Source organism: Phoxinus phoxinus (assembly GCF_949152265.1).
Source record: "Phoxinus phoxinus genome assembly, chromosome: 4".
Taxonomy (NCBI): Eukaryota; Metazoa; Chordata; class Actinopteri; order Cypriniformes; family Leuciscidae; genus Phoxinus; species Phoxinus phoxinus.
This window is the reverse complement of record NC_136879.1, coordinates 38,560,720-38,586,436: the sequence shown is the minus strand read 5'-3', so window position 1 is coordinate 38,586,436 and position 25,717 is coordinate 38,560,720. Positions and strand designations below refer to the sequence as shown.

The 25,717-nt window shown below is 39.5% G+C and overlaps 1 protein-coding gene across 3 annotated transcripts in view; it reads left to right on the top strand.

Moving 5' to 3' along the window:
- The window catches only part of LOC306997004 (NACHT, LRR and PYD domains-containing protein 3-like), an 85,120-nt gene that overhangs the window by 2,004 nt on the left and 57,399 nt on the right, over positions 1 to 25,717 (top strand). For 2 of the 3 annotated variants that reach the window (XR_013797235.1, XR_013797236.1), the window contains 4 exons: positions 830 to 2,638; positions 2,993 to 3,163; positions 10,315 to 10,636; positions 13,661 to 13,839. Coding sequence is in view for 1 of the 3 variants with exons in the window: in XM_079609990.1 (XP_079466116.1) it covers positions 830 to 2,638; positions 2,993 to 3,163; positions 6,008 to 6,178; positions 10,315 to 10,485; positions 13,338 to 13,508 (2,493 nt within the window). In the remaining 2 variants the exon portion in view is untranslated. Of the gene's footprint in view, positions 1 to 829; positions 2,639 to 2,992; positions 3,164 to 6,007; positions 6,179 to 10,314; positions 10,637 to 13,337; positions 13,509 to 13,660; positions 13,840 to 25,717 lie in introns of those variants that run through there. The other variant, XM_079609990.1, reaches the window with a different exon arrangement.

The window sequence follows — 25,717 nt, the reverse complement described above, 5'->3', positions numbered from 1 at the left end:
TGCTCTACTACACACACACACTGAAGCAAGCGCGTGCTTGTGTCAGCGCTTCACTGTAGCTATGAGGACATGATGTAGGCTACACATGACACATGAACTTCATCACAGAGCTGCTATGAGAGTCACTTCATGAGAATTTCACCATTTCATTTGATAAAACTATCGCCATTCATTCGTATCATACACACACAGAAACTGTAATGTCTTTACGACAACCTGTCAAAATAAAAGTTCGGTATAAACTCAAAGAAATTATGAAAGAAATTGCACAGTAAAATGTACTGTAAAATAATAATAATGATGAAATCTATTAAAACTTATTTTAAAAAGGAATATCACACAAGTTTTCATACATGTTTTAATTTAAACAGTAAACTTGCCAAAACAATAACACAATTTTCTTTCAAAAGCACCATTTCTAAAAGTAAATGTGTATTTGTGCCTATAATGTTTTTTTTTGTTTTGTTTTTTATTGTCAGCTGATAAAGGGACCATATTCATATAACATCTAAGGCTAAATGTAGAAAATCAGTCCAGTCTCCTCAGCTGTAAATGTCATTGGCTGTTAAAGTCTTGTGCTGCTTATAATAAATTGACATGTTGATAACACTTAGTCTCATAATGCTCTCAATTACATGTCGTTGCATACTGTATGCATTAGTGAGTGTGGTGGTGCTTATGGGGTGATGAGACGGGTTCGGGGGGGTGGTGGTGTCACAGTATACTCACTACAAAAAACTAGACTACACCACTGTATTACATTTCAACAAAATATATGATTAAAAAAAGACATTGTGTTTCTTAATACTGTGGTATTTTAATTTTACAGCCATGAAGTCCTCAACAGGTTTAGATCAAATCTGATGAAGAAGTTTGAGAGTCTGTATGAGGGAACAGCACAGCAGGGAAACCCAACACTCCTGAATGAGATTTACACAGAGCTCTACATCACAGAGAGTGAGAGTGGAGAGATCAGTAATGAACATGAGGTGAGACAGATTGAGACACAATCCAGGAGAGCAGCAACAGAGGACACAGCGATCAAATGCAATGACATCTTTAGACCTTTACCTGGACAAGACAAACCCATCAGAACTGTGCTGACAAAGGGAGTCGCTGGCATTGGAAAAACAGTCTCTGTGCAGAAGTTCATCCTGGACTGGGCTGGAGAGAACGAGAATCAGGACGTCCAGCTCATATTTCCACTTCCTTTCAGAGAGATCAATCTGATGACGGACAAAACACTCAGTCTTTCAGATCTTCTTCATGTGTTTTCCCCTGAAACTAAAGAAATGGAAATATCCAGTGACAAATATAAAGTGTTGTTCATATTTGATGGTCTGGATGAGTGTCGTCTTCCCTTACATTTTAAAAAGAATGAGACTTTTCGAGATGCAAACAAAAAGAAATCAGTGGACGTGCTGCTGACGAACCTCATTGTGGGGAATCTGCTTCCCTCGTCTCTCATCTGGATCACCTCCAGACCAGCAGCAGCCGATCTCGTCCCCTCTGAGTGTGTCCATCGAGTGACAGAGGTACGAGGCTTCAATGAGCCACAGAAGGAGGAATACTTCAGGAAGAGAGTCAGTGATCAAAGTCTGGCCGACAGGATCATCACACACCTGAAGTCCTCAAGGAGTCTCTACATCATGTGCCACATCCCCGTGTTCTGCTGGATCTCAGCCACTGTTCTGAAGAAGATGTTGAGCGAAGCAGAGAGAGGAGAGATTCCCAAGACTCTCACTCAGATGTACACACACTTCCTGATCCTTCAGACCAACATCAAACATGAGAAGGACTATGAGAAGATTGTGACCGATGAAGACATGATCCTCAAACTGGGGAAACTGGCTTTTCAGCAGCTTGTGAAAGGCAATGTGATCTTCTATGAGGAAGACCTGAGAGAGTGTGGCATTGATGTGACAGAAGCATCAGTTTACTCAGGATTGTGCACTCAGATCTTCAGAGAGGAGTCTGGCTGGTATCAGGGGAAAGTCTTCTGCTTTGTTCATCTGAGCGTTCAGGAACATCTAGCGGCTCTATATCTGCATCTCTCCTGTTCAATCAACAACATAAATGTGTTTGACCCAATCACCAAACAGAGTTTGCTATCCAAAGTCAAGGACTGGTTTCAACACAATTCACCAGAAGAACATGTGTCATTATCTGCGCTGCATCAGAGAGCTGTGGATGAGGCTCTACAGAGTAAAAATGGACATCTGGATCTTTTCCTGCGGTTTCTTCTGGGTCTGTCAGTAAAGTCTCATCAGATTCTCCTACAAAGACTAATGAAACAGAAAAGCAGATCTGACATTAACGAGGAAACAGTTCAGTACATCAAGGAAAAGATCAGGACCATCGACTCTCCAGAGAAATCCATCAATCTGTTCCACTGTCTGAATGAACTGGGTGATCGTTCACTAGTGGAGGAAATACAACAGTATCTGAAATCTGGAACAATAAAGAAAGTCAAACTCTCTTCATCTCAGTGGTCAGCTGTAGTCTTTGTGTTGTTGACATCAGAGGAGAAGCTGGACAAGTTTGATATTAATGATTTTGTTGGAAGAGGCGATAAAACTGAACAACTAAATGTTCTTCAGAAGCTGCTTCCTGTGATTAAAGAATCCAGATCAGTTAAGTAAGTATCAATCAGAACAATCAGTTCACTTTTAAAACATCAGGAAAATAAAAGTTCATGAATCTTCAGTGCTGCATATGTTGTCTAGAGTTCAGTGGTCAGTATTTGATGTGTTTCAAAAATAAAATCTGTCTTTTTGTTAATGAGAGGATTCGTGAGCATGAAGAACTCGGCACTAAACTAAAAAGAGATCAGCAAACATGTCTGTGATTGGCTACATTTCTTACTGCTACAAAAACACGTTAACATTAGACTATGAACCTTGGATAAGAATTTTACATTGTTAAATTATATTGGAAATTAAATTTGTGATAGTGTTTTAAATTATGATATTTGATTTTCATCTCTCTACAGGTTGAGTTATTGTGATCTCACAAATGAAGGTTTTGCTGCTCTGACTTCAGCTCTGAGATCAAACCCTGAACACCTGAGAGAACTGAGTCTGTCTGGGAATAAAATAGGAGAATCAGTGAATCTGCTGTCTGATGTCCTACAGAATCCTCTCTGTAAACTGGAGAAACTGTGGTAAGATCATATTTGACTCTCACACATGAATCACAATGTAAAGTATATTTGAAGTGTTCAGCCTCTTTCTGCTGCTGTGAGTTCAGATTATTGAGCTGTAAATGATTGAACACATGAGCTGATACTCAATAACATGAAGCTGCAAGACTGAGAGTCACACTGAAATACATACTTTCACACACAACCAACATTTCAGTCTCTTGACTTTAAAAAGACTCATTGCATTGTTTACATGCATACCTTTTGTTTCAACTGAATTCATTCCGATTGGTGAATATGAATGTTGTGTTTACATGAACGTTAACCCTCTGGGGACCAAGGTGTTTTTGGGGTCCTTGAGATGTTTTGACATGACCTGATATTTGTATTTTTTTCAGTTGCTTATAAACATATTAATGGCAAAGGTATAATTACACTCTATTTAGCACGAACATGGCTATCATAATATGTGAGCAACATGTATGTACATGTTTGCATTTTTGAGAGAATATTATTTATGCGTGGTTATTCAAAAAACTCAAACTTAAATGTTCTGATATAAGACCACAAACGACCAACTTCACATATTCCCACAATACTTTTGACTAATGGATGTTGTCGGCTAAAGTGTTTACTTTAAAATGATCTGAAAATCATCCGGGCTAATCGTTCACATTAAACAATAGATTGATTTAAATTTTGTAAGACACTTTTTGTTTGGAAAGGCAATATGCAGGTGGGCGTGAATGATCCAACAAGGTCATGAATAATGTCCTCATTCACACCTGAGGAGACAAAGACCTGCTAATGCTGCATACTAATGAGCATTTCATTCAGGTGTCACTGAGCCACAAGAAAGAATGCAAAGACAACACACACACACACACATACACACACACACATATATATATATATACATACACACACACATATATATATATACACACACACACACATACATACATACATATATATATATATATATAACTACAGAATTGGTTCAGAGTTGGAAACATCTTGAAAAAGTGTATTTTTCCACAAACTGTGTCTGCTTGCAAATTGTATAATATCCAAGGTAAACATTTCTAGTAATTGTGCAGTTAATTCTCATTCGTATTTTCAGAAAGTTTTGGATTATGTAGGCTATCCTCTCCCCAAATTTGTCACTAATAAAACACAAAAATAATTTAAAGAGAAGGCTTATATTGATCTTTTAAGATTTTGTTTGCACCTTGTAAATTAGGTTTTGATGTGGCAGTAAAAACTTTATAATCTATCCAAAACGAAATGTTGTCTTTCATATTTCGTCTGTAACATATCGTCTTTTATAATAGCCTATATATTAGGGCATAAATGTTAATTTGCAGTTTAATATGTTGCTTATACAAAGACATTTTATTTCAACGTATTCAGTCGATTTTTACTCATCTCAGTAGGCAATATAGATAGTTTCATTCACACACAGACACGTGCGAGCTGTAGTAGCTAAACAACAACATGCGTCTGTGCCGTTCATTCATTAAAACACAGAAACGCGATTAAAATTTAAACAGTCTTTTGCGGTTTACAGACACCATTTCATATCGCGATTAGAACAAAGCACTTACTGATCATCTGCAGCTGGATCCGTTGTTAGGCTACTCCAGCACGTTTGAGGTAAAATTTCCAGGATTATCACGATATTATTATTCCTCACAGCGAGTGTGTTATCCAGCTGTTGTGGGCATTGACTGGTTTGCATGTGTTGCTTCAGATCTGCGTCTGAAGCGCGCGTGTCTCGATGGGCGTGTCACATTAGCAGAGTAATGAGATGCCAGAACGATAATGAGAACGGCTGATCTCTCGCTCTTAATATATAGAGATTACATAAACAGAATATTTCTTTTAGTTTTGAATTAGATAATTTAAAACTACACACTTAAATGATTATAGAGATATATATCTCATGTCTGAGTGAATAGTATTCGCTGAGTTTTGTTTGAGTTTAGAGACGTGCTTCAGAAAAAAAGTTCACGGAGACGGAGAGGCAGAAAGCACTCCCTGTTTACTTTCTTTATTTTACAAAAGCACAATGTTTTATTTCGATTGTAAGTGGACACATAAAAAAGTAGACATTTAACAGCTTATTTTTTCATATTTCTTAAGGCTGTATGACCAAAACTGACGGAGTATTTTAGGTCTATTTTGCTGCTATGTAAAAAAAAACGAGCAAAACGTGCCCGCGCGTTTGCCGACCTCAGAGGGTTAAACAAGTGATCGCTTGATGTGCGTTTTAACATTGTTAAGAAAATTCCCGCTCCTCCATGAGATACGAGACCGGTCCGTCTCACAGGTGCCGCTCATCAGTAATCACGCCACAGTCCTCGCGTCGTTCTCCCGCGGCCCTCAGTCTCGTTCTGCTTGCCACAGTAAACATGATGAATGGCGACTGTAGAACGCAAACAGCCGAATCCCGGACATTTTCGTCCAATTCCGGACAATCCCGGGCAGACTCGTCACGAAGACTCACGATAAAACAGCGTCTTTTAAGTTTCGAGTCAACTTGTAGCCTAGCCTAGCTGTTTAACTGTGCACTTACCGGTAGGTGTGGCTTGGGAGTGGCCTTGTAGGGCAGCGAAGCAAGTGCATTCTGGGAGTTGTTGTCTTTCATCCACATGACCCAAAATTAATGGCATTAATTTTCTGGCTTTTCTCAGTCTAGAAGGCTCCAAATTCAAAAATAATTTCACATTTCTACTACATAAATTACCCATTTGAAATACACATTCATCTTTCCAGAGGTGAAGTATCCCTTTAATAATGGATTCACTGCTAAACTGATCTGATCTGAACTGAGAGTGAAGTGTGTGTCATTGTTCTCTACAGGTTGAGTAATTGTGGCATCACAGATGAAGGTTTTGCTGCTCTGACTTCAGCTCTGAGATCAAACCCTGAACACCTGAGAGAACTGAGTCTGTCTGGGAATAAAATAGGAGAATCATTGAATCTGCTGTCTGATGTCCTACAGAATCCTCTCTGTAAACTGGAGAAACTGTGGTAAGATCATATTTGACTCTCACACATGAATCACATTAGCCGCGTTTCCACTGTCAGGCCAGTGCGAGCCAGGGCTTTAAACGGGCCGTGCAGGGCTAATAGCTTCGGGCCAGTAGCACCAGGCCTGCGTTTCCACTGTCGGGCCAGAAGCTCCACAGCGCTTCACTAAAACATGCCCGTAACACGCCTCTCTGGAACAACGTCACACTAACCCATCATTTAACCAACAAATGGAAGTTTTATTAGAAAACTAATCAGAAAGAAATCACTGGAAACAGCGTGCATCGCAAAACAAATATGATAAAAGTGACCGTTTGCTGGCATTTTTGTTGTTTACTTGAATATTTAAAAGCCAAGCATCGATGTTTTACCACAGGTTTACAATAAAAAGTGATACATTGATCATAATGAATTCAGTCGCTTCTGTTTATTTGGTAGTTACAGGACATATTTACATCACATTTAGAAAGAATGATCATTTCTACAAATATATGCCACCAAAAATACGACCTGAGGAGCTTTACCACTCTCTCGACTCCCAGTAGGCTACAGATATTTTCAGTCAGAGAAACAGAGGAAGCTCCCGAAAAAAAAGTTGCTTTATTTTATGATAGTCCGGTATAAAGAGACGAGACGTAGGCTACTGACAGATAAAATAAAAACATGATTGTGATAGCCTTTATGATCGGTCTGATTTCTTCAAGCGTTCACCGTGTTTTTTTACAATGCGTATCTTCAAGCGTTTACTATGTTTACTATGGTAATGGTTAGCGTGCATAGTCTTTTGCATCGCGTATAAATATTTCTACCTTATACGGTGATCAAAATCCACATCGGATCACAAATAGAAGGCATTCAAACATGAAAGGGAGTTCAATTATTTAAAAAGTCTTTAACCCTCTGGGGTCTGAGGTGTTTTCTGGGTCCTGGAGGTGTTCTGACATGCTCTAACATTTGTGCTTATTTCTGTTACTTGTGACATTTTCATGACTAAAGTATTATTACACTGCATTCATCACAAACTCTGCTACAATAATATGTCAGCAGCATGTATGTAAAAGTTTGTAGTTTTGAGATAATAACATTTATGCGTGGTTTGTGAAAATGACCAAAAAAAAAGTCACTGAAATAATGTCATGAAACACAAACTAATTATTTCTTCGCAAGGCTTTTGAAAATTGTATCACGTAGCCTAGAATATTTGCTCCAAAACTATGTGAAAATCATCCTGAATACTCATTCAGATAAGACAATATATTGATTTAAAATTTGTATGACATGTTTTGTGTAAGAAAGCTTTATGCGAGGAGGCGTTAACCACCATGAATATTGAGTGTTTCACACCTGAGAAAAGACAAAGGCCCTCCCATAATGGCCCTATTAGGAGCTCTCAGGCACTATCATTACATTACCTTGCACAAAGAATGAGATTTAAAAAAGAATGGCTTTTTGATTGTTTGAATTTATTTACAACACAACATCATCCAAAGATACACAACAAATGGCAAAAAAGCACATTATTTAACACACTGAACTAAAGACAGAGACTTAACCAGTCACACACCTTTCCTTTCCTGAAACATAGTGCATAGCCTACCTGTCATTTCCAAGGTGTTTGATTTTTCACTTTACCTCCTCATGCTCATGTTGAAGTCAGCAGGACGGGTAGCTACCTAAAAATATATATATAAAAAAGCTGTGAACATGCTGATATCAAGAAGAAACCAGGGCTGCATGATTGTGGGAATACATTTTAGATTTCTGGTGAAAATTCCTTTTTAAAATTTACAAAATACACACACACACACACATATATATATATATATACATATATATATATATTTGTTGTGCCTTGTAGGCATATACCTGCAGGGCTGAATCAAATAATAAGAACAATAGTATAGCAGGCATAGTTAAAAAGGAACACTTCAGTAACACTACACTAGAGAAAAACATATTGATTATCATATGTTACTTCAAATGTTTACAATCGATATGACGTTATGAAATGAGATTGGAGTAAAATCATGGTGCATTTTGCTTTTCAAACGCACGTCGTGCGAATGACTCAAACTCTCACAGCGCGTGCAGGGAACATTCACTGAAGCATCGAGCAACAGTTCAATGGCAATGTGAAGTTTATGCAACAATAACACTAACTAATATAATTCAGGATTATTTCTTACCTTAAAATCGTTCTTGTCTTCAAATCGCGATCTTCTTCTTCAGATGTAAACCCAATAATCTCACAGCATGTCTTCCAAACTCGACGACTGCAGTGGACTGATAAAGTTTGCCGCTTTGTTGTTGAGGTAATGGGGGCGTTCGCGCGACACATGGACGATTTGCATCTCTATATGTTTTGCGCGTGTGGGTGTGGTCACATTAAAACTAATGAGCAAAGGTTAGAGAAACTGAATATCTTGTTGGTTTTATACAAATTACTTAAACAGAGAATATTTGTTTTCGTTTTGAATCAGATAATTTAAAACTACACACTTAAATGATTATAAATATATAGAGCTCACAAATGTGTGACAAGTATTCGCTGAGTTTTTTTAATGTTTATAGACGTGCTCAAGAAAAAAAAGTTCACGAGACGGAGAGGCAGAAAGCACACCCTGTTTAATTTCTTTATTTTACAAAAGCACAACGTTTTGTTTTGATTGTAAGTGGACACATACAAAAGTAGACATCTCACAGATTCTTTTTTCATTTTTATTAAGTCTGTATGACCATATATGACGGAGTATTTTAAGTTTATTCAGCTGCTATGTGAAAAAAAAACGCGCAAATCACGCCGGCGTGATTGCCGACCCCAGGGGGTTAATGTTGACAGAATCATCCACCACTCCCGTCTCCCGACTCCGGTAAACTCCGCCTCTGTTCGTGACCACTCCTCTAGCCCGAGCTGGCCTGCTTTGGCCCAAGGTATTCGACAGGCCAGAAATCCTGGCCGTTGGCCCCGAGAAACCCTCGATCAAGCCCCGGAAGTGACAGTGGAAACGTGGCAAATGTAAAGTATATTTGAAGTGTTCAGCCTCTTTCTGCTGCTGTGAGTTCAGATTATTGAGCTGTAAATGATTGAACATGTTTTACATCATCAATCAATGACACGTTTGGTGATGTGAGCTGCGTTACACGCGGGATTAAAATGGTGGCTACGAAGAAATCTCTAATGTTTATTTTGGTCATGGCTTGACTTGAAAAGCAAAGACAATGTGACGGTTGTCGTAGGAGAATCACTGCAGGACTGTGAGTCAAATCTGCTGACACTGCCAGAATCTCGTCCGAGGTCAAATTTGATCGCAACGGTCATTAATCGGCTGTCGGTGAACATATCAAATAGGGCTGCACGATTAATCCCAATTAACATGAAACCGATTTTGCTTATAAATATTCTGAAATCGCAAAAGCTGTGATTATTTATTATGTGCAGCGTGTCAGTGACGTACGGCTCTGGTCAGTAGTAAACGCCGCTCCATCTGAAAGAACTGCGAGTCTGAGTCGCTTTTAATGTGCATTTGAAAAAGCAACACACATCAAACATCTTTCCAGACATGATAAGCATTTATGAACCTCTTGTTCAAGAAAAGACAACATTTAATAAATCAATCAAAGCATTTCAATCTTCTGTTTATTCAGCTACTTATAGCATTTCAGATCGAGCAGCATTTACTGCCGATCACAGAGCCGTACTTCACTGACAAACTGCATAAAATAATCACAGCCTTTACCAGATCGCGTGCGGTTTCATTTCAATTAATCGTGCAGCCCTAATATCAAACAAATTTTCTAACTCTTCAGGTTTTGGCCTAAGATCAGAGGAATCACACAGTGTGCAGTCGGCTTAACAGTAAAACTGACCTATGTTGTGAAAAGTCTCATTTATTAAAGCAGATTTTGCACAAGACTGAATTTTAGTATAGTGTAAATAAGAGATTATTTTTCCTGATTGAATGATACTTTAGATGTTTTATGATCATGTTTTGTGACATTTTAGATCTCAATCTAATGATTCATCAAACATATTAATTTGTGCTTTAAGTTTGAACTTTCTCTTTAATAATGGATTCACTGCTAAACTGATCTGATCTGAACTGAGAGAGTGAAGTGTGTGTCGTTGTTCTCTACAGGTTGAGTAATTGTGATCTCACAGATGAAGGTTTTGCTGCTCTGACTTCAGCTCTGAGATCAAACCCTGAACACCTGAGAGAACTGAGTCTGACTGAGAATAAAATAGGAGAATCAGTGAATCTGCTGTCTGATGTCCTACAGAATCCTCTCTGTAAACTGGAGAAACTGAGGTTAGATCATATTTGACTCTCACACATGAATCACAATGTAAAGTATATTTGAAGTGTTCAGCCTCTTTCTGCTGCTGTGAGTTCAGATTATTGAGCTGTAAAGGATTGAACACATGAGCTGATCCTCAATAACATGAAACTGCAGGACTGAGTCACACTGAAATACACACTTTCACACACAATCAACATTTCAGTCTCTTGACTTTAAACAGACTCAAGCTCAACACAGTCAGAACTGAGAAATGAAGAACATGCAGGATTCATTCTTACTGTTAATTATGTTCATATTTCTGCATTGACACACACACACACACACACACACACACACACACACACACACACACACACACACACACTAATTGACACTCCATACATATCTCAGTAACAGTAAAACTAACTTATGTAGTGAATAGTCTCATTTATTAAAGCAGACTGAACACAGGACTGATTTTTAATATAAAATAAGAGATTATTTTTCCTGATTGAATGATACTTTAGATGTTTTGTGACATTTTAGATCTCAATCTAATTGTTGTGAATGCTCTCCCTTTAAGTAGTAAGGTAGCTATGTGTGTGACGTTTTAAGTTGCGTTGTACGCAAATAACCTGCAATAATAGTGCAGCATTCTCAGCACGTATGGACTCAGTGCAATTGCCTATTCACTAAGCTACTCCAGTTGAGCGATCATATCGCGTGCACACATTCATGTGCAGTGTTTATGTGCAAGATAAAGTTTGACAAAGTAAGTTTTCTTCTAATGTATATAGTTAACAGATTGTCACTGTATCCCATTGTGATGTTGTTCATGTCTAGCGATCTTTCTGTAATTTGATCCTGCTTAACGAGCGGATTATCCCGCTAGCATCGCGGTTCGTATTATTGTTCATGTTTAGTTATTACCTTGAAGTGCATTTCTCCGTGGGATAATATCCTTCACTGGTTGTCATTTATTACTGCCTTTATTAACGAGACAGTCCAATTTCTATCATCCATATTTTGGTGTTTTTGTCAATTTAATTGCACTATGCAGTTTGTTATTGCAGACTAATACTAATATATTTCTCCATTTATATTTCATGTATCAGTGCACTTTAATGAGATGTTTATATTTGAGTTTGCATATGTTAAGTTGTTGAATATATTTAGACAATGAGTATTTATTTCTGTTATATTATTTATTTCAGAAACTACCTTTAAGTACACTATTATGTGTTTATGGTCACTCTTGTGCAATAAACGTCTAAACTCTATCTGATGACTCCGACTCCCTGACCAGAGTTCTGCAGCGGTCAATAATATATTCCACCAGTTTCAGTGGGGCAATCCCCAAGTCTAATGATCCATCAAATATATTAATTTGTTCTTTAAAGGTCCCATGACATGAAATTTTCACTTTTTGAGGTTTTTTAACATTAATATGAGTTCCCCTAGCCTGTATATGGTCCCCAAATTTCTAGAAATTTCAATCAGTGTAAATCGAGCTTTTGCTATCTTTCTCTGCCTTTGAAAAAGTGGAAGCTCAATCGGGCTGATCTTGAATCTCCTCCGTATGACGTCATACGGAGGAAATGTTACCTCCCCTTTCTCTGCTTTGCCCGCCCAGAGAATATTTCCCGCATGAGAAAATGAGCTAGGAAGTAGGAACGCGTGCGCGCGATTTTAGTTTGTCCACGGGAGATATCATGGCTTTTGAGCGAGCGAAGCATATAATTGCTCAATAATTGGATGTACAAATGAACACCGAAGCCTTTTTTTTAGTTCCTTCATCCAAGCCCCAGTGGATTAATTTCATTTTCTCTGGAAATGCGCCGGAAAGTTCCCCAAAGTTTTGCATGTCTGCGGCAAACATTTCACCGACGACTGTTTCCTCAGCTTGGGTCAATACAGAGCTGGCCTCGACGAACGTCTGAAAATACATCGATCGAGCTACCAAGCAACACTTTCTGATGTGTAATTGTTCAAGTTCAGACAGGTAATCTTTCTCTCAGATCGTTCAATACTGTTGTTTATGCCTCAGTAAGTCAAGCCAGTGACTAAAATATCAACTTCACATCGTTTCTTTTAGTAGGACGAAAATAATCGTATTTAAATTGTGAATAAATTATATACAGAAAGCGATCAAAGAACAATCTTTGTAGGAATCGCGCGCGCGCGCTCCTACTTCCTAGCTCATTTTCTCATGGACACAGCGCGATCGAGTTTATCTGGACACTTGCCAAACTCGTTATTAAATCAATGACGCACGTTACACTGCACATGAAGCTCTTACTGTATTTACATCATCGTGTTTGCATTGGTGAAAGCAGAGAGTGCAGAAACTGCGTTGCAATGATAAGATCTTCATTCTCGCGATCAACAACAGACTGTCATCTGCTCAATGCTCATCACGGCAACATTGTATGTGATGGGAATAGATCTAAATACTTTAAAAACTTCTGACGATTTGTTAATCTCGATAGCTGTAATAGTAAAAACGTATAATAACTGTAGTAAAAGTATTCGAGAGAGTTTCACATGTAATAAGTAGCTATTTCATATGCAAGCATGTCAGCCAATCACAGCAGTGGCCGGTTACACCGAAGTCTCACACAGACACGCCCCTTCAAACAGAGCGTTCAAATCCGAGGCTAAAACTGGGCTAGGAAAAATGCCTTTTGTTTCTAAATTATGACTATTTTTTATCTAAAAAACATACTAACATTATAAGGGCAACCCAGGAAACATTATAAAATAATATAATAACCCCATGTCATGGGACCTTTAAGTTTGAACTTTCTCTTTAATAATGGATTCACTGCTAAACTGATCTGATCTGAACTGAGAGTGAAGTGTGTGTCATTGTTCTCTACAGGTTGAGTAATTGTGATCTCACAGATGAAGGTTTTGCTGCTCTGACTTCAGCTCTGAGATCAAACCCTGAACACCTGAGAGAACTGAGTCTGTCTTGGAATAAAATAGGAAAATCAGTGAATCTGCTGTCTGATGTCCTACAGAATCCTCTCTGTAAACTGGAGAAACTGAAGTAAGGTCATATATGACTCTCACACATGAATCACAATGTAAAGTATATTTGAAGTGTTCAGCCTCTTTCTGCTGCTGTGAGTTCAGATTATTGAGCTGTAAATGATTGAACACATGAGCTGATCCTCAATAACATGAAACTGCAGGACTGAGAGTCACACTGAAATACACACTTTCACACACAATCAACATTTCAGTCTCTTGACTTTAAACAGACTCGAGCTCAACACAGTCAGAACTGAGAAATGAAGAACATGCAGGATTCATTCTTACTGTTAATTATGTTAATCTTTCTGCATTGACACTTTCTAAAGGATTGTTTTTAATTTTGTAAAATGAAAAAAAAAAAAAACTATATATATTACATACAGATCTAAGTGACATAGCAAAACTAGCCTATGTACACTCTAAAGTGAGCGGTAAATGATTGAAATGATTGTTTTACATCATCAATCAATGACACGTTTGGTGATGCGAGCTGCGTTACACGCGGGATTAAAATGGTGGCTACAAAGAAATCTCTAATGTTTATTTTGGTCATGGCTTGACTTGAAAAACGAAGACAATGTGACGGTTGTCGTAGGAGAATCACTGCAGGACTGTGAGTCAAATCTTCTGACACTGCCAGAATCTCGTCCGAGGTCAAATTTGATCGCAACGGTCATTAATCGGCTGTCGGTGAACATATCAAATAGGGCTGCACGATTAATCCCAATTAACATGAAATCACGCTTAAACCGATTTTGCTCAATGCTATTATGAAATCGCAAAAGCTGTGATTATTTATTATGTGCAGCGTGTCAGTGACGTACGGCTCTGGTCAGTATACTGTCACTATAGTGTAGGAAACTTTTCCTTCTTCTAAACAAATACCAGGAGACGTTTGAATCACGTTCAAGCAGAAGTTCTTCTTTATTGATCGCGGCGGCAATTCTTTCAAACAGTCTGAATCTAAACAGTATACATGGTAATTTATACATTCCAAGGGGGAGGAGACTTCTTGGGGTGGAGACAAATTTAAACAAATCATACGACAGCAAGGAGGAGTTAATTCTTATCTAGCTAAAACCGGTCTGGTAGGTTATCTAGAGAAATTGAGCAAAATCAGCATATTCACTCTATTGTATTGCCAATCTAATCAGTCTAATTCTTTAATGTCTGAGCTAGGAATCAGCATAACTATTCACATGCTAAAAATGGCCAGGAACTCCAAAGGCCATCCGAGAGGCATTAAAGACAAAAGGTGAAAGTCTCCCCAACAGCTAGGCTGAAAGGTGAGAATCTCAGTGATGCGACTCATTTAAAATACAATAGAGAAAACAGGACTGGCAGGACAGGAGACTCTTGCTGGAGACTCAGTAATCATCTGAAATCAGTATCAGTTTATACACTATTGCAGAAAAAACTAAATTAAACATTTAATACATTTGTAATCCTACAGTCCCCCGTTTGAGAGTTCTTAAAAACTCTCACATAATATACAAATTTTAGACACTTAAAAAGCAAGTTCATTCTTGTAACTTGTCTAAGTTACAGGCACGTAGCTTCGGATCTGTGTAGTTCTTCTGTAATTGCATGCGGACACAGAAACAAACATGCAATTAGGGTTCGTGAAGTATCCTACGGGTAATAGTCTTTTCTGTTTGAAACTGTCATTTTCTCGTGAGAGGCGTGAGTCATTTGTTGAATTAAACACTTGATACTGTGGATGCATAGATAGCACGCCAGTAGGAGAAAGAACAGCAGAATTGCTATTTCCTAAATCGACAGCCAGGGTTTACCTAACAAGTTTCCGAACCATGAAGAATCATCTTCAGTCATCTTGTGTAATTTATCTGAAAGATCAAGAATGTCTTGTTGGATTTTGTTCAAGTTCTCGGTTGGATCCATTAAACCTGTGCAGCATTCAGGGCCGATAATGGTGCAGGCTCCCCCTTGTGTTGCAAGAATATAATCCAAGGCCACTCTGTTCTGTAAGATCATTATCTTGTGCGAAGCAAGAGTGTCCGTGATGTTGCCCAGGGCCAAAGCCGTATCATTGGCCAATTTCTGTACAGAATCCGACAGGCTTCTGACTTGATCGAGAGCCTGCATGGCACCATACGATGGGATTAATGCTCCAAGAGTTCTAGACCACCATGTTTGTGCACAAGTGAGTCCGGGAATGCAGCCATCTTCTTGGTTGGTAGAAGGAGCTGAATTATGTAACTGTGGAGAGCTTGGGGTGGAGTGTGTATTTTCTCTGATAGCTGGTAGAACATAAACCACGGTGCACCTGCCGTTGAATTGGCTGGGTAGGATGCTGTAGACAGAAGTTCCACATAACCAAAAAGTGCCAGTTGGTGGAGGAATCATACACAGCTGATTTATTGCAAATAAATTTGGTAGGGATGGGTTCCTGGAGAGACACTCGTTTAAGTCCTTTTCCTCTTTATTATCTGTTGTTGTAACGTACACATGGGATTCTGTTCCTCTTTCAATCACAAAGCTGCAACGTTCACGAGGAATTTCACCCAGTGGAGTCGATGCTGGGGCATAATTTTCCATGCACCAATAGAACATCATTGGCAGGAGTAGATCTGTCATGATGGGAGTAGCTGAAGTTAGGTTGCAGGATGGTAGTCCAGGAATGCAACACGGAGAAGCTGGAGGAATTGTTACGTTGTGACATGTATCCTTGTTGTATAATCCACTGGTATGATGATCGAATAAGGTACACGTGTCACATTTGGAGATAGGGTGTGCCACCCATGGGATTCCTGCTCCTACTGAAGGTGCGTGTGGCATGCAAACGTTCTTTCCAGCAAACAAGGCGTTCTTTGACATATTCATCAGCTCTAATAATATGTTGTTTTTGGAGTCCATACTTTGTGCGATGTCCATGATGGTTAGTAGTACGACAATCTTGATCATGTTGTAGGGATGACTGAAGTTCCCGTAGGTGAGTCTCTGCGTTGTGTATTTTTTTCTTTCTTTGTGATAGTTGGCTCGGCAGTGGGTCGAGTCGTTTTCTGGAATTTTGTGGCTTCATACGCAGGTGAGGAGGTCGGTGCATATGGGTCTCAGGACAGCCATGTGGTATCTGCACAGAGGAAGAAAGAAAAACAAAAGAGTACAAAAGCAACTGAGCAGTATTTGTTGTAAAGACTGCAAACATATGGGTTGTATCCTCTGTTCAATCTGAGTCTGCTATTTGTGGTTCCTTCTTTCCCTAATTCTTCATTCATGAGACACCTAAAAGGAAACAGTGAGGTGATGATGGACTAGTGGAGGGGGAGGGCCTATAAGGGAGTCTTCGCCGCAGGTTTGGCCCCCAGAAGCCTGTTGCTTCCAGTTCTTCCCTGGGCTCCTCACTGATCCATGTGTCCTATCCTATCCCTGTAGGGGGAGGAACCACTTTGCAATGTGACACATGAGTCCATGTTTTCTTTCCCTGACACAATACTGCAGCTGCTGTTATCAACATTACTTGATGTGGTCCGTGCCACTTAGGTTCTAACGGCTTCTGTCTGAATGATTTTATCATGACCCACTGACCTGGGATGATTGTGTGTCCACCCTCTGGTGGAGTCGGCCAACACAACTCAACTCTCTCTCTGGCACTCTGTACTGCCTTTGTAAGGTGTTCACAGTAAGAGATCAGGGCATCTGAGGCAATGTGAACATCAGCATTTCTAAGATCAATCACACCTGGCATCTGCATTGGGCGTCCTGTAATAATCTCATGAGGGCTCAATCCTACTGACCTGTTAGGTGACGCTCTCATACTACACAGTACAGCTGGCAATGCTTCAACCCACGATACTCCTTCCTGATGCATTTTGCTTAGCCTGGTTTTGATTGTTTTGTTTGCCTGTTCAACCTGTACTGATGCTTGTGGCCTATATGGGCAATGTAGATTCTACTTAATCTTCAACATTCTAGACACTTCCTTGACTACCTGTCCTGTGAAGTGTGTACCTTGATCTGAGTCAATGCTGTCTGGTAATCCCCATCTGGGAATGAAATCAGTGACAAGACATTTAGCAGTGTGTGTAGCTGTAGCACGCCCTGTTGGATAAGCTTCTACCCATCTTGAGAACTTGTCTATTACTACCAAAACGTCAGTTTTTCCCTTACAACGAGGCAACGATATGTAATCAACTTGCAGGTGACGAAATGGTCCTGGTGGAGCTGGGGTATGTGCTGCTGGTGTAGTGGCTGCTGGTACATCATTATTTTTCTGACATGTAACACATCTCTTGGCTGTTTCGGTGGCTATATTTCTGAATTTTGGATTCCACCATTGATTTGAGAACCTGTTATTCATCGTTGCTGGACCACTGTGACCCAAATTGTGTATTTGTTGAGCCAAATATGGCAACAGTGATTCGGGAGCGACATACTTGCCCCCTTTGGTCCAGCAACCGGATGAATCCACTGTGGCTCCTTTGTCTAACCATGTCCATGCTTCATATAAAGGAGCGTCTTTGTACAGATCAATGATTGATTCAGGAGGCAGAATTGTCTTCTGTGCTGTACTACCTGAACACACTTGCACAGTCTCATAGGAACAAGCCTGTTTAGCTGCTACATCTGCAAGATTATTACCTTTAGCTTCCACAGTGTTAGTTGTGAGATGTGCTTTCACTTTAATCACTGCTAATTTCTTTGGAAGTTTCATGGCAAACATTAGATCTTTCACTAATCCAGCATGCTTAATGGGGGATCCAGCTGAAGTTGTTGTTGTTGTTGTATACTTTATTGTCCCAATGGGAAATTTGTTCTGGGCTCACAAATACATCCACTGCATCTCCAAACATATAAAACAAACACAATACACAATAATAGAGGCACCACAACACTCTATACACAGGAAAGTGGTTGGCATCACACCACTCGTATGCAAAGAAAAGTAGTAGACAACACAACACTCTACCCTCTTAAAATTGATTGACATCACGTCACTCTAAACACTTAAAATTAATTGACATCACGTCACTCTATACACTTGAAATTGATTGACATCACGTCACTCTCTACACGGGAAAATAATTGACATCACGTCACTCTATACACTTGAAATTGATTGACATCACGTCACTCTTTACACAGGAAAGTAATTGGCATCACAGCAACTCTATACACATGAAGTAGTAAGCATCACAGCTCAGTATACAAAAGAAAGTAATTGGCATCACACCACTCTATACACATGAAAGCAGTTGGCAAGTAGTTTGCATCACCCACTCTACTTATATTCTACTTGGTATTATTTATTAACTTAGCAGCTGATGGAATAAATGAGTTCTTAAACCGGTTTAATCTACATTTAGGCATTCTTAATCTTCTCCCTGATGGCAGCATTACGAACTCAGAGAACAGGACATGTGTTGTATCATGCATAATCTTATTTGCCTCCCTCAATATAGATTTTTCATATAGGGTCTGGAGATAAGAAGGCTCTGTTCTGCCCGTGATCTTCATGGCCGTTTTAATACAACGTCCAAGCCTGGATTTCAGATTTACTGTTAAATTGCCATACCAAATATGTATTCCGTAGCTGATCACATTCTCCAATACAGCCTGATAAAACAACGTCATGATCTTACTACTGACACCATAAAGTCTTAACCTTCTCAAAAAATACATTCTTTGTTGTAGCCGAGTGCACAGAGTATCTATATGAACCTGCCATGTAAGAGAACAGTCAATGTAAACACCAAGATATTTATATGAGGACACTTGTGAAATGGGAACATCATGAATATGTATAGGGCTATGATTACCGATTGACTTTGGATCGAATATCATCTCCTCAGTTTTCCTCACATTAACAATCAGGTGCATAGCGTCACACCACTCTATAAACTGGTTAATCTCAGAGCAGTACGACGAAATGTCTTGATCTTTGTATAATAAGCTCAGAATCGCAGTATCATCACTAAATTTCACAATATAGTTGCTACTATTATTCCTCACACAACTGTTTGTATACAATGTGAAGAGAACCGGGGAGCTCACACACCCTTGCGGGACTCCTGTACTAATGACATGAGAATCGGAGATCCTCCTATTAACCTTGACCTGTTGGGTCCTGTTCGTTAAGAAAGAAAAATACCATTTAATAATAGAAGGATTCACATCCATCTGTTTTAGTTTCTCCAATAATAAATACGGTTGCAAAGTATTAAAAGCTGAACTAAAATCAATAAAAAGTAGGCGCGCGTATGCCTTTGAATCGTCTAAATGTTTAGATACAAGATGAGTGATACTTCCCACTGCATCATCCGTACTCCTGCCCTGTCTGTACGCAAACTGCCATGGATCAATCTTTGACATCACTTCACTTTTTAATACGGACACAATGTACCTCTCAAAGCATTTCATTATTATTGATGTCAATGCTACCGGTCTAAAATCATTATTCTCGGACGGATGTGGCTTTTTTGGAATTGGAATGATCACAGCTCTTTTCCAGAGCGCAGGAACTATATGTGAGTCCAATGAACGTTGAAAAAGTGTACACCATACTGGGGTAAGTTCTGCAGCACAGGTTTTCAAAAGCTGCGAAGAGATCCCATCAGGTCCCCTAGCTTTCTTTATGCATAACTGATTGAACAATAATTGCACCCTAGAACTGTCCACCTGTAATCTAGTGGCCCTATCCTCCGTCAGAGAGCCTATAACAGATCTGCATTCATCAGAGAAATCCTGAGTTTGAAACCGCAGGTAGAAGTCATTAAGTTCGTCTATTTGTTTCCATATTGGTAACAGCCTTCATTGTATTCCACATTTTCCTCGAATTTGAAGTATAAAACTGACACTCGATAAAATCTTTCTGTCGGCCCCTTGCTTCTTTCAACTGATGATTAAGCTCTTTTTGTATTATTCTCAACCCAACAAGATCATGATTTTTAAACGCCGCCTTTTTCCTGTTAATGCAATTCTTAATTTCTTTAGTTATATAAGGTTTGTTGTTTGGGTATATAATAACATTCTTTTTAGGGAGTATATTGTCCACACAAAAGTTTATATAGTCCGTTATTGTCTCAGTAGTCACATCAATGTCTATATCATTAAACACATTCCAATCTGTGCAGAGGAAACAACCTTTGAGTCTCTCTATGGCGTCTTCCGACCATACAGTCACTTCCTTCATGCATGGTTTACTGCGTTTGAGCATAGTCTTGTATGTAGGAATTAGATGGATAGTGTTGTGGTCGGAGTTAGCCAGGGGTGGTTTCGCTCTGGCCTCATAAGCCCTTTTAATGTTACCATAGCACTTGTCTAGGGTTCTATCTTTTCTTGTCCCGCATTTTATATATTGTTCGAACCCATGCAAGAACAATTCAAGCTTGCACTGATTAAAATCACCTAATATAAATACGGGAGCATCTGGCGAGCACTGTAGTTGTTGGTGGACACAGTCAGCTATACACTCTGCTGCTTTTATCGGACTTCCACTCGGAGGGACATAGACCGCACAAACAATGACGCTACCAAACTCCCTCGGTAGATAGAAAGGTCTCATTTTCACGCACAAAACTTCAGCATCAGGACAGCAGATTGTGTCTTTAATTGTGTACTGTTTACACCAAGCGTTACTCACATACACAGCCAGACCGCCGCCTCTGATTTTCCCTGACTGTGCATTCCTGTCCGCGCGCACCAGCGAGAATCCGTCCAGCCCAAGAGCAGCGTCCGGGACATCGCGGTGCAGCCATGTTTCCGTAAACACCATCAGACTTGAAGTACGGTATTCGAAGCATGCTTTGGAGTTAGCTCGAAGTTCCTCCACTTTACCATGCAATGATCTGGCATTGCATAGCATCATCGACGGTAAAGGTGGTCTGTTTCCTCGTCGTCGAAGACGTTGCCGTATTCCACCACGTTGGCCTCGTCTCCTGTGCCTTCTATTGCGTACAGATGACGACCTCACGTAAACAGGCAGGTTCAAAGGAGGTGGTCCGGCATGGCCCAGCGCAAGTAATGCTTCTCTGGTGTAGCTGATTGACGTCCATGATGCCACACCCGTGTATAGTGTTTGGCACCGTGCAAGGTATCCCAGTACCGCAACCACTAGACACAACTGAACTAGCATTGTCATGCTGGTGTCAGCGTTGCAGTCACAAAAAATAAAAATAAAGGGCTAAAAGCAGATACATACGAAATAAAACTGAACAAACAAACAATGACGATTGCAGTGGAGTAAGAGCAGGAGCCCGGGTCGCAAGCAGTGCAGCGCCACCGGAAGCTAGAAGTGGGAAAAGAAAAAGGAAAAGTGGGAAAAGTGGGAAAAGTTAGAAACTGTCTGGTTTGCCAAATGACACCAAAATCATGAATTACCCCAAAAGCATACCTGGAATCTGTGTAGATATTTGCAACTGATCCTGAAGCTAGCGTGCATGCTCTTGTTAAGGCTACTAGTTCTGCAGCTTGAGCTGAAAAATGATCTGGAAGACGACCTGAAACAACTACTTCAGTGGTGGAAGTTACTGCATATCCTGCTCTTCTGTTACCTTCAATAATTTGAGCGGAACCATCAACAAACAACTCCAATTCTGAGTTCTCCATGGGAGTTTCTGCTATTTCACTTGTCGCTGCATAAGTAAGCGTAACACAATCATGAGTCATTTCACCTTCATCCTCTAACACAACTTCAGTCATTGCAGACATCATACATGAGGATGGGTTCGTAACTGGTGCACGCTGTAAAACAATATTCGGGGCTGTGAGGGTCTTTAACCAATTTCCCCAACGAGAGGAAGTGACAGAAGTGACTTTTGCTTGATTCATTAGTGCGGACACTGTGTGAGGGCATCTTACGTTTACAGTCTGTCCTAACACCATTCCTGATGAAGCCTGAAGCGCTAAATGAACTGCCTGTACTGCTCTGAGGCATGGGCCCATACCTTGAGCGACTATGTCAAGTTTACCAGAATAGTAATGAATTGGGCGTAAACTGCCCCCATGATCTTGCATTAGACATGCAGTCATGAAGCCTAAGTGTTCATGGACATATAGCACAAAGGGCCTATCAGATTGGGCAATTCCTAATGCTGGTGCTTGACATAGTGCTCTCTTTAAATCATTGAAAGCTTTGAGGTGAAGTTCTTCTAAACAAACAGAATCTGAATCTTTACCATGGCCTTTCAACAAGTCATAGAGAGGCTGAACAATCGAGGCATATTCTTCAATCCACGGTCTACAGTAACCTGCTGTTCCTAAAAATGAGCGGAGTGTTTTAATCGTAGTAGGCGGAGGTATGGTTTTGACTGAAGCCGCTCGATCCTGTGTAATGGATCTATTTCCTGCAACAATTGTTTGACCTAGAAATGTGACTTGCTTTTTAGCAATTTGAGCTTTGTGAAAGCTGCATTTGTGTCCTCTTTTATGCAAATAGTCCAACAATGCTGCAAATTCAGTTTGATGTACCTCGTGATCTGTTGAGGCAATCAAAATATCATCGACATATTGTATTATAGTGGACTGTTTTACCGGACATTCTGGGTCACACAAATCACGTCTGACAGCCTGATGCTATATGGTTGGGGAGTTTTGAAATCCCTGTGGCAATCGGGTCCACTGGTATTGTTCATAGTCAACTGTGAAAGCTAACCATGGCTGGCTGTCAGAGTGCAACGGTACAGAAAAGAATCCATTAGACATATCAATTACTGAAAAAATCTTACAATCCAATGGTAAGCCATTACAAATTGTAGATGGATCTGCCACTAGAGGGGTGATTTTATCAATATGTTTATTGGCTACTCTATGGTCTATTGTAAGTCTCCATGTTGCATTGGACTTCTTGATGGGCCATATGGGTGAATTGCATGGACTATTGGTTTTAATTAGCACTCCTTGCGTCAGCAACTTTTCTACAATAGGTTTGATCCCCTGTATAGCTTCCTTATTGATCGGATATTGTTTGATGACCGGAGGTGGAGTCCCTGTCAATTTAACTGGTTCTACACCTGTCAACAAACCACAATCATCTTTGTCTTTAGCCCATATTGGATGATTCTGTAAGAAAGCATACTCTGGAGGGATTACATTATTGGTAGAAACTTGTGCTGAGGAAATTTTAATGCTAGCAGATTCTGAGGACATGTCTAAAGTTAGATGTACTTGTCTCTGGAGATCCATGCCTAAAATGGCACCTGTATTCAATGGAGCACATAGCAATTATGTAGTCAGAGTTTTCGGGCCAAATTGTACCTCTATGGGCGGGGTTTCATACAAAACAGAATCTTCACCTATTACGCCAGTTAAACAAAGTTTGTTTTTCTGGTATGGGATGTTTAAACCTTTAGCCAATTTTGTAGGAATTACTGTAATTTCTGCACCTGTATCAAGCAAAAAGTCAATCTCTTTCTCTTTTATGCTACCTTTCACAAAAAGTCTTTTGTCATTGTGATGGATTACAGGGGAAAGGTAGCTACTCACAGCCCCAACAATTCGTTTTTTTCCTGGTCTTGTTGTGCTCTTAGAAGAGCCTGAACGAGCTGTCCTAAAGCTTCAGTGGACACTTGCGAAACTGCTTCCGGGTTGTAAGCAGGCTGAGAAGGAGCAGAATTATGCATCGCATTTCTTATTGTATCTTGCAACTTCTTCCTACACTCTTTTTCCCAATGTCCTAATTTTCCACAATAGTTGCATTTGCCTTCTTTTTTAGACCACCTGTTTTCTTGTTTTGCTGTGCTAAATGTAGCTGCTGCTATTCTCACTTTGTCTTTAACAATAGCATCTCGTTCCCATGTAGCCAACCTTTCTAAGTTACTTCTGAGAGTTCTGTTAGACCAAGTTAGATCTAGGAATGGCAAAGCTCTTCTGTACTCAGCTACCAGGCCATCTGCCCAAATGCGAACTAGGGGTCCTTTATCATCTAGCACACTTTCACGGTCATCAACGGTTCCACTGTAAGTTACAGATGATTGACAAAACCTCTCAGTATATTCACTCACAGTTTCTTCTTTCTTTTGTACTCAGCTATTAATTCTAGACCAATCTATTTTGGGTCCCAGGATATTCTTTAGAATTTTCAAGACGCCTTCTCTCAAATCACCCTTACTGGCATGTATCAGTTCAGAAGTAACAGCAGATTCAAAAAGGTTGAATTCAGATTCAGTTAAAATTTGTGACATCAGCTGTGTGACTTCTGGCAGACACATGTCATAAAGACGCATTTTGCTGATCAATGCCCTTCTAAATTCAGAAAAATTTGTGCGTGCTGGAGGTAAGCTCTGAGATGGTCTCTCTATATATTTTGGTCCTAGCGCTTTTGCAACAGTTTGTATTTGGACAACAGAAGGGTTGGGAGGAACACTTTCAGTTCCCTCAGTTCCCTGAGATCTTCTCCTAGCACCACATACTCTTACAGAACTTACAGGCTCATTAGTTACTGATTGGATGGCTACATCTGTTTCAAAGAAAGCTTGTAAATCAGGATAAATGTTATCAGGCTGACTAACTTCTTCTACATCAGTTTTTTCTATTGCTTTGTTGCGGTTCAATTTCTTAGTCAAAGAGGAAACTCTAGCTCGTAGCTCTTTGTTTTCTTCCTCAAGCTCGGAGTTACGCTGAGACTGCTGTGTAGCTAGTGCTAAACCCAATTCTCTGTGGCAACAGATTATACCCTTCACATTTTTCTTGCGGATACTTGCTCCAAGCACCTTTTTACACTCATCTATCGACCAAGTCTTGTCTGGATGAATCTCATATTTCTGCGTTAGTTCTTGTCTAACTTTCTCAGTGACTATTAGGTTCATTTGTACTCCTAATAGTGATTTGAATTCGCTGTCTGACCACAAAGGAGTTGCTAGACCATTTTTTTCAGTTGTGGGAACCAGCTTAGCATTTTTTCTAACCATTTTGTTAGGGCTGAACGATTTTGGAAAATAATCTAATTGCGATTTATTTTTACCAATATTGCGATTGCGATTTAATATGCGATTATTTTTTAAGCTCTTTATCTATTATATTATTCAACAAACACAAGCAATAAATCATTGTAAAATATGGGTGGGAATGAGCCGATCAACTTTTTTATTTAATGAATCTTATTAATAATACTTTAAATATTTATTTAATTACATATGTAATTATAAGTAGGCTAGTTTTAAAAATAATTACACATTAAAAAACGAAATTAATACAGTTAACGTTACATGTTAATAATTTTAAATAGGCTATATAAACGAATAGCTTCAAAACATAAAAGTTATC